Here is an 11,134-nt window from a genome sequence, read left to right as displayed (position 1 = left end):
ACAAAAGGTTATCATTAAGCAAATAATTTGGTGACTGTTTTGTGAAAATGTGAGTACTAGCACTCCCTACCTACTTATTTCCAGTTCTTTGTTCATTTGTGTTATTTATTCTACATTTAGTACAACGTTCTCTTATTCTTTTTGATACAATTTTTTAATGAGACCCTTGGCTCTTGATGGTAGGGGATCTAAATAATAAAGAGACTGGCCTCTCTTAAAAAAAAAAGTAGGATACATGCACAGGAGCGGCGTTAGGGTAGGGCGCGGTAGGGCGACCGCCCAGAGGCGCCGGACGAAAAGGGTAGCCTTTTTTTCGTATATAATTGAATTGCAGTTAAGGGGCGCCGAAGAAATCTCACCCAGGGCACTAGTAGTGCTAAAAAACCGGCTCTGTACATGCAGACACATACATGCTCAAACATATATCACTAATATTTAATTTTATGATTTCTTTGCTATAGTACTTATGTTTTTATAGTATTTGAATATAATTTTCCAGTGAATCCGAAAAAGTTGTAATTAATGTTGTTTGTACTAATTCTTCCAGTGATAGAAATTGAGACCAGGACCTTGTCAGAGACGTTGTCCTCAACCTGTCTGAGAGAGAAGGAGATTAGCTGCATTTGTGATTGTAACAATGAATCGAGTGCTGTTATCAAGTGCTCTTCTTGTTTTAAATTTCAGCACAAGGTCAGTCTCTTTCACTATTAAGCTTAATTTCCACATTCCTATAGTTGAAACTGACTTTCAAGCTAAAAAATAAATTTAACAAAAATGGAAGATCATGGAACTCTACATAGTATGTACATTCTAAATCTATTTTTGAAACACTGAAATGTGTTTTTGTCCAATGTTCATTTCGAAAACTCTAATATTTATATTAGTGTTTTGTTCATGTATGTGTATGGATTTCTCATGTATTGCAAAGTAATTACAGTCTACTTTTCTGTTCCCATACTTTATTTTCAACTTTACACCTACAGTAGACTAAAAATATCAGTAGTTTTGAATGCAAGACTGTTTAAAAACCAACTTTAGTAATCTGTGAGTGGGCTTTTTCAATGAATTATCAATAGGTTTTAACCATATCAAATTTCAAAATACATCTAAGGATAGACTGTATAAATTAGTCATATTTATCAGTAATATTACAAAATAATATTCATAAAAATAAGTATTGGTAAGGAATGTTTGCAAACAGAAATCATATTCCATCATGCTGTCTGAATAAATTTTAAAACAAATAAAAATAATCAAAAATAGTTAAAATAGACTGAAAATATGAATTGAAACTTATATTAACTAAATCTCCATGTATACGTATATTAGAACTTCATAATGGTGGGAGATGGTGGGGGTAAGTGAGTCATGTAAGTACACCAGGAAGGCTGTTGACAATAAGATCGTGACGAGGAAGGACATAACGCTCACCTCAGTTTAGATTAGGGTGACCAAACCAGGATTGTCCCGGTTTTTTAACATGTCATATGTTGTCCCGAAAAATTGGCTCAGGACATCTAATAGTCCCGGAATTCAGTTTTACAACGAACCTATTTGATTTTTTTGACTCATTTGCAGTTAACTGCACTGTAGTGTCCTATTTATTGGCAATCATGTCAACTACCGACAACATCGGAATAACCTCCGCTTGTCGCGCCACTGTCACTATTCAGGTAACTGTCAGCTGTCAAAATGTGGTTATGTCAGTGTAGTTATTCAAGTTAGTTACAGTTATGTCTGTATTCACGTGTTCATTAGTAGTATTGAATCAAGCTGAAAAATGCTGAAACGTGCTTGTAAATTTCAGTGACACTTATTCCAGCGAGTGGAACTTTATTAAGGCGTTTTGATAGTGAAGTTGAGTGCTCTGTTTGTAATTGTTTCGTTAGTACCAGTCATTAATTCCAATGGGCACTTCACAAATTTCATAATCAAATTTTATAAAAACATGTGCTTTCTAGCATGAGGACCACCAACAATGTCTTCTCTCTTTATAGATAAAATAAAAAGGCTGACAATCCGTTACAGCTTCCAGGTCTATGGACCAGGGTTGTGAGCTCTTTCAACCTCTGACCCAAACTAATATGTTTTACCTTGACGTTCATTAATATCGCCAATAGATTTAAATTTCTTTAGCGATTATCACAATTAAATAACTCAAATTGTGTCCAGTATAAAGTGGACTTATCTTTTATTTTATTAATTATTTTAGTCACATGTAATAATCAGCTATTTGTGATATGTAACATAGAACATAGAAAAATATTATTATTCTCGGCACAACTAAATAATTTGTAATACTTCAACTCCTTAACTATACAGAACATGTGTCAAATCTGGGCCATTTCTACCAAACAACAAAGAAAAAAACCATTAAATTGATGTTTGGAAAATTCATGATTGCTTGTGGCCTGCCTCCTCCTGATGTAAGACACTTAATTAAGTCACCCATAGGGTATCACCATCATGGGTAATTTTAAGGGTTTCTCATAGAACAATTTTTCTTTCCCCGTATTGATCTCCATCCCATGAAACTTGAAATGTGAATATAACATTTCTGCAACTTTGCGGTTTAGGAAGACCCTTATTCTACAGGTTCTCGTTTCAAGGAGTGCTTGTTTCAACCTGAAGTTTGTCTTACAAGCAATAGTCAATAATATTTATAAAAGAATCTTGTTCAAATCAGTTTTCTAAGCATAGTAGATTAGATAGGCATGCCCAATGAAAGAAAAAAATGTAATGCTGGAGTTTTCAAATGCTATTTGAGATATGGCCACTTTGATCATCCAACATATTTGACTGGACTATATAAATCATGTGATTTATAAAAATCTTAGTCAGGTGAGAAAAAAATCACAAAATATGTTTGTTTTGGGGATTTTAGACTTACTTAAAACTAATCTGTTACTCAGATTTGTCACCACAGAAATAAAGACTGGTGATAAATTTCTTTTAAGAAAACTTCAAAATTATCAATATTAACTATGGCAGGGAAAGAAACTGTTAGTAAGGTATACATTGATTTTTTTTAGTGAAAGTGGTGGACCCCAGGTTTCCCAGCTGATGGATAAATTTGTAATCACTGTTCTTTATCTATGAGGTTTACAATGTAAATAAGGTATGAAAAAATTAAGAAGTAAACATTTTAAATTTTCCTGGTTATATAATCAGCTGTTATTTTTTGTGGATAAACTTTTTCAGGTCTGGTGTGAGGCCATTATTTATCCCTTATGTGAACATGATTTGACTTCTGGTGTTTTAAGAAATAAATAAATAAAAACAAACTGTGTGTTACTAATAAAAATCTTTAATTTGCTGTTATATTTGTTCTGTCACTATTTTACTTGCTCTTCACATATAATATGAAAATAATACAAAATCTAATACTAACAATGTTTTAAAACTTCAATAAGCTGACATTTTGGTTTGAGTCAACCTTCTGAAGTCAGGTTTGTGGCATTATATTCCTCTAATAAAGATCTTTAATTTGATACGCTATTTGACCTATGCTCTCATTAAAACTTTTACTCTGAGACCTTGTGGGCTGTCCACATGGAAGCATAGCAGTCCACTAAATACGTTTTTAAAATGTGTTTTTATTTGCACTAACAAAATTTAAAGTTTCCAGCTCTATGTTTCTCCTTTACCCCTGTATAACAACTCTCTAAACACTGATATTATTTTTAGTTGCACCATATGAACATTTACTCTGACATAGGCGTATAAATATGTAAGAAATTACAGCAACTGTTTAACAGAATAACAATAGCTGTATAAAGCAATTTATGATTCAATGTTTCCAAATAATAAACAGAAGAATGTTAACCAATAGTTTGTCTATCATTAAATGTCAAACAAGCATTTAACCCATTGCGGATTGTGTAGTTTTGGCGCGCGGGGCACCAGCGAGCACGAATTAATTTACGGTCAGCGGCCGTACGAACAGCAATAGTGCGCCGCATCGTATCGCTCGCTATTGTATACTAGAAAATTCAGCTGTGAAGGTATTCGTTCAGATGGAACATGGGTCTGCTGGAGTATCCGTGATGTAGGAATGATAACACGTGAGCAAGGTTCCAGGGTGGCAGGGATGATGTCTGAATCATAGTCTAAATAAAGCGGCTCGGGCGAAGTGATTACAACATCCGAGCCATTGTCTAGACTAAACCCAGACAATATGTACATATGTACGTCTGCGTCTTTTCGTTGTATCACTAACCTCAAAAGTATTATAATAACAACTGAGGAAAAACATCCAATCAAAAGCGCTAAAAAGCAGAGAGAGTAAAGTCATATGAATTATTTTTCAACTTCGACATACAACTGCGATCTATAGGATATTTATAACACTTTTGAAAACTCTAAACATAGACTGTTGTTAAACACTCTTAGTTGACAAGCGAAGACGATCGCCTGATCTATCAGACATTAAAAGAACTATTTGGATGGAAACTTAAAAGCAGACCGCTTTTGCGACCTGAGCTCATCATCGTTAGGCCCGGCCGCTGGGTGACAAGCCCAGCTCGTCAGTGATCCGCAATGGGTTAAACCATTAAGTAAATTAATTATTTTTCAAGATAACATTCCTTGCTCAGAAGGGTCAGTTTCAATACTATTTGACTAAACACATAATAAACAATGAAGCTAGGAAGTGTTCTCGAAGATCCGATATGTTGCACTATTATTAGTAATATGATATAACCATTCAATTCTGGGTCTTTGCCTATATCAGGGTTATAACATTTTTTCATCTTTGTTTTTATAATTTTATAACATTTTATTCATGTTATGATAAATATGATGGCATTAAAGCCATCTTCACAGTGTTGACAACAAATTAAAATAATAATGCCATTATTAGATTTCATTACACAAAATACAGCTATTGCTTTTTTGCTGTTGATAATTGATAAATAAAAACATGTACAATATAAACAGTAGTATGTTCATATTGTATATTTATCTATATCAATATTCATCTAGTATATTTATATTGTATAAGAGAAGGTGTGGTGGACTAAAAAAAAATTTGTGTGTTTTCAGGCATGTTATAAATTACTGAATGACCAGGAGATACCACATCACATCTGTGTCAATTGTCATGAGCCCGACAACTCAGAAAAATCATGCACACATCCAGATCTTGTTTATAATGAGAATCGAAAGGTAATTTTTTAAAATTTTTTGTTGACTATCTTTATGGTTATGTAGAATTTAATTATTAAGAGGAAATGATTTGTTCTTACAATAATTTGGTGTAAATTCAAATGGTTATTAGCCGGACACATCATATAAACACCGAATGTAATGTTCAGAATTTGTTTTAGTAAATTAAAAACCATTTGAATAGTATTTCAAACATTTGTAACACAAAGCAAACTCAAGACAGGATGAATAGATGAATGAGTTTAAACTGCATGGTTTACATAAGATTAAGAACACAGAATTGGTTGTCATTGTTTGTAGATTGGGTATTATAGGCTTTGGGTGGGTTGCAGTCAGTTTGTGAAGTTTTTGCAATTTGTCCAAGGCTTTCGATTGTGTTGATCACCAACTCATAAGGTAAAATGATTTTATAGGGATAACAAGAAAAGTTCTATCACTGATTGAATGATATTTACCACATGGACTACAAAGATCAGTTGCAGCCAGTAATATAAATACTTAAAAATTCTGATGGAATGAAATTAAAAGAAAGTAAAGTAAAGAATGTCTTAGTTTTACCAGGCGAAGTTAGGGCTAAGAAGCCCTCTCTAATTTATATATGATATACAGTAGGAGTTTACTAGGGCCCACTCTATTTGTGATATAAATGAATATGTTCCTAAGGATATTGTATGACTGGTGTTACAGATGTTCTGATTAGTGAAAATTCAAGTGGAAAATAATATGTAAACACAAGACCCTCATCTCATACCTCAAATGTTCAAACTAACTGTAGTTTCTGATTGGCCGTGGTTTACTATAAACCACAGAACTGAATATTTGGCAACCATACTAAGGTTTATATATAATATGTAACACAAGACCTCATCTCATACCTCAAATGTTCAAACTAACTGTAGTTTCTGATTGACCGTGGTTTACTATAAACCACAGAACTGAATATTTGGCAACCATACTAAGGTTTATATATAATATGTAACACAAGACCTCATCTCATACCTCAAATGTTCAAACTAACTGTAGTTTCTGATTGACCGTGGTTTACTATAAACCACAGAACTGAATATTTGGCAACCATACTAAGGTTTATATATAATATGTAACACAAGACCTCATCTCATACCTCAAATGTTCAAACTAACTGTAGTTTTTGATTGACCGTGGTTTACTATAAACCACAGAACTGAATATTTGGCAACCATACTAAGGTTTATATATAATATGTAACACAAGACCTCATCTCATACCTCAAATGTTCAAACTAACTGTAGTTTCTGATTGACCGTGGTTTACTATAAACCACAGAACTGAATATTTGGCAACCATACTAAGGTTTATATATAATATGTAACACAAGACCTCATCTCATACCTCAAATGTTCAAACTAACTGTAGTTTCTGATTGACCGTGGTTTACTATAAACCACAGAACTGAATATTTGGCAACCATACTAAGGTTTATATATAATATGTAACACAAGACCTCATCTCATACCTCAAATGTTCAAACTAACTGTAGTTTTTGATTGACCGTGGTTTACTATAAACCACAGAACTGAATATTTGGCAACCATACTAAGGTTTATATATAATATGTAACACAAGACCTCATCTCATACCTCAAATGTTCAAACTAACTGTAGTTTTTGATTGACCGTGGTTTACTATAAACCACAGAACTGAATATTTGGCAACCATACTAAGGTTTATATATAATATGTAACACAAGACCTCATCTCATACCTCAAATGTTCAAACTAACTGTAGTTTCTGATTGACCGTGGTTTACTATAAACCACAGAACTGAATATTTGGCAACCATACTAAGGTTTATATATAATATGTAACACAAGACCTCATCTCATACCTCAAATGTTCAAACTAACTGTAGTTTCTGATTGACCGTGGTTTACTATAAACCACAGAACTGAATATTTGGCAACCATACTAAGGTTTATATATAATATGTAACACAAGACCTCATCTCATACCTCAAATGTTCAAACTAACTGTAGTTTCTGATTGACCGTGGTTTACTATAAACCACAGAACTGAATATTTGGCAACCATACTAAGGTTTATATATAATATGTAACACAAGACCTCATCTCATACCTCAAATGTTCAAACTAACTGTAGTTTTTGATTGACCGTGGTTTACTATAAACCACAGAACTGAATATTTGGCAACCATACTAAGGTTTATATATAATATGTAACACAAGACCTCATCTCATACCTCAAATGTTCAAAACTAACTGTAGTTTTTGATTGACCGTGGTTTACTATAAACCACAGAACTGAATATTTGGCAACCATACTAAGGTTTATATATAATATGTAACACAAGACCTCATCTCATACCTCAAATGTTCAAACTAACTGTAGTTTCTGATTGACCGTGGTTTACTATAAACCACAGAACTGAATATTTGGCAACCATACTAAGGTTTATATATAATATGTAACACAAGACCTCATCTCATACCTCAAATGTTCAAAACTAACTGTAGTTTCTGATTGACCGTGGTTTACTATAAACCACAGAACTGAATATTTGGCAACCATACTAAGGTTTATATATAATATGTAACACAAGACCTCATCTCATACCTCAAATGTTCAAACTAACTGTAGTTTTTGATTGACCGTGGTTTACTATAAACCACAGAACTGAATATTTGGCAACCATACTAAGGTTTATATATAATATGTAACACAAGACCTCATCTCATACCTCAAATGTTCAAACTAACTGTAGTTTCTGATTGACCGTGGTTTACTATAAACCACAGAACTGAATATTTGGCAACCATACTGTCACGCCACCTGCTCAGCTGGGGCGAAGGGGGTGTACTCAGGAACCAAAACGCAGCTCAGATTACAGCAACTTTATTCAAACGACAACACTTCCGAACCCATGGACACCACGCGTCACGACCATCACTAGGCTAAGCCCTACACTAGATCGGCCCTCAGGGAGCTCGGAAGTCCGCCTCGCGCCGGAGTCCTCTCACGTACACACCGCCTCGGGCGCTCACCTTGCTGACCTCCCCCTCCAGTACTTCCAGACGGCGGGAACATGGGCCCCGACGTCACACACCCCCAGCCAAATTAAGGGTGGTTGTTGGGGTGGGATGCCCTCTAGGAGTTCGTCTTCTTAATTCTTCCAGGCCCTGGCAGCCGGTCCCATGGTTGTGTTCAGCTGGGCGGCTGGGTCACGTGCACAAGTTACCATGGCGTCTACCCTCACGTTTCGCCGCGTATCGCTAAAAGTGTGGCTAGCGGTCGGGGTTCTCCAACAGTCAATAGTTGTCTTTAGACACTGCGGCAGCCGCTTCTCAGGGACAGTCATTTACACTGGCACATAAAGTCTCTGGCGTTGGGACGGCTCGATCAAACATAAAGTCTCTGAAGTTGGGACGGCTCGATCACACGTAAAGTCTCTGGCGTTGGGACGGCCCGATCACGAGCCTCAGTCGTTCGCTCCCATCGGTAACCGACTTCACTAATACATTTCCAGGGAAAGTTTATTAATGTTAATGCTATTCCAGCAACAGGCAATGAATCGTTCCTCACAAAGGTTTGCCTTCTACAAAAACATGTGGTCCTACGAGAGCCTATCTACCTACTCTAGTTAGGAATGTTTGCTATTGGTGTAATCGCATTTATTTGACAGAAACATTAGTTCATAAAAACTTACTCAAATACCCGCGGTGGTGTCCATTCCCTTATATTATACATCTATCCTTACGTGTAGGTATATTCGACATTTTATATTAAAATACATTAATCAACTTTACATGTCTTTATAACTACTTGAAGCGAGAAATTATAATTGTATATGAATAGATGAGTTCATGACACATTCCGGAACCATTCCGCTGTTCTGTGCGAGTCATACAAAACAAAATATATTAATCCTCTATATTGCCCTTTCTTATGATCTAGTACAATGACGATATTCCAATTCAGACATGATAATATTATTATTAGAACTATTTACCAAATTACTAACTAGTACATTAATCCTTATTATCTACCCATACTATAACTTACTATTGCAAAAACACTTTTTTTTATAGATAATAACCTTACAAAGTGGATATTATTATAGGGACCCAAACTAAATAATTGTTATTATAAGTCCACGACAAGGCTTTTAGATATTTGACATCTTCCTACTCATTAACATAGACAAGTGAAACAAACTATAGTAGGACATTATAAGCGTAACCATGTACTACAGGATACAGATATTTTACAGTGCAAGAGGTGGTACAAAGTTTTATAACTGAAGTTGTGCACAGCGGCAGTGTCTACGTGACAAAAGTAGCTGTGGTCAGCAGTAGCCGTCCGGCCTCTCTGGTCACCTGACCTCTCGGGGTCACCGGCCTGGCTCTGAGCTACTGGACTTCCCACCGGTGCTCTAAGACTTAGCATGAAATGACTTCGTTTTTCAACAAAGCTCTTATCTCTTAAATTTTATTCTTTACATACATCTAACTACCTTTTAACATAACTACCTCAATACCACACAAGAATATGTTAATAGCTAACTATACCCGAACAACTTATAAGTTACTTTGTATGCATTGACAAGTTAATACTTGATTATTTTTTATTCCCCAAATTACAAACAAATTACAAAAGTAATTACTTAGTTCTTCACATTGGTTAGCATAACCATATACAAACATTTGGTTTCACATACGGTGTTACAATCTTAGAAACTAACTTGTCAACGCTTAATTCATAATTACGTTAATGACAACTGGAAGGACAACATAAATTATTATTAAATGTTTTACATCAGTGTTATAATACAATAGGCAATTATATTTTACTAACAAATTATTATGTCATTGCGACGTACCAATCCTCTTAAACATTAAGTCTTAACCTAATCTAGGAATTCTAAAACTATTTCAGGGTCCCCTGTATTTACAGAATAATTATGAGTTTACAATTTAATTATTATTAGTCAAAATCAACTTCTAACCATTCCACGCTGATATTGGCGTATGTATACGTACCGCTGAAAACAGAACATGTATTTCACCTAGTCAATCATAATAAACAGTTTTGGAATATAAACTCTTATATTAGCTAATACTCACATTCGCTCACATTCACTCTGAGTGGCCACTCGGTTTTTTTTTTCATTCAAACTTTCACACTCCCCACATTTTCATTCACACACTGGACTTACATGTTTACGAATTCATGATAACAATAATCTCCTGAAATAATATATTTTATACATTTTATTAATCATACACTATAACGTTCACAACAGTTATACAGTTTACCTCGAAGTTTACCTATGGTTACAACGATTACCTGGTATCCTTTATACCTGATCACGAACTTGGTCCCACCATTCAAGAGTGATTCTCAGCTCCTTTCCATCGACCTCCGTGATAGGTAAGTTCTTTGGCAAGCCATCGTCTCTGACGTCACGTTTGGCGGTCATCGCTATGTCGTCGCCTTTTCGTCTCGATACCTTGGATCTCCAGTTTACCCATAATCCCACGACGTACCGACAACCAATCAGAACCAATATTATTATAATGCCACAAAATAAATCCACTATAAATTGTTCCTGATTCGGGGAGAATATTTCATTTTCTGCTCTCACAAATGCTCCTATACCTAAGCCTACTAGATGGGGATTTCTCACAACAATTATGGTTAGTAAAACAAAAATAAATGGAGTGCAGCACGGCTGACAGTGATGTATACATGTCCCTCTCCACTGACAAAACCTTAAGCGTCGGGCTCTCTAACTTTCTATGTTCTGAAAAAGATAAATTCCAGTGCGGCAGCTGACTAGGCCATTCGTTGTCTAAGCATTCGTGTCTAGTGTCTCGAAAGTGCTGGAAACATGATTAATTTTAGAGGTGATTTTCAAAGTTTTTAATTTTGACCACGAAGCTGGAAGTATGTGTGCCACAGCTAACTTATC

General features: G+C 35.1%; 1 protein-coding gene across 1 annotated transcript in view; it reads left to right on the top strand.

Annotated features, from left to right (window-relative positions):
• Positions 1 to 547: 547 nt before the first annotated feature.
• Positions 548 to 11,134, top strand: part of LOC124372560 (HORMA domain-containing protein 1-like) — a gene marked incomplete at its 5' end in the record, with an annotated part of 31,581 nt that continues 20,994 nt past the window's right edge. Inside the window, 2 exon segments of the mRNA XM_046830962.1 lie at positions 548 to 690; positions 5,044 to 5,166. Coding sequence (XP_046686918.1) covers positions 548 to 690; positions 5,044 to 5,166 — 266 coding nt within the window.

Source organism: Homalodisca vitripennis, unplaced genomic scaffold (assembly GCF_021130785.1).
Source record: "Homalodisca vitripennis isolate AUS2020 unplaced genomic scaffold, UT_GWSS_2.1 ScUCBcl_3494;HRSCAF=9056, whole genome shotgun sequence".
Taxonomy (NCBI): domain Eukaryota; kingdom Metazoa; phylum Arthropoda; class Insecta; order Hemiptera; family Cicadellidae; genus Homalodisca; species Homalodisca vitripennis.
Note: the sequence above shows the minus strand (reverse complement) of the source record. Positions and strands in the feature narration are given on the sequence as shown.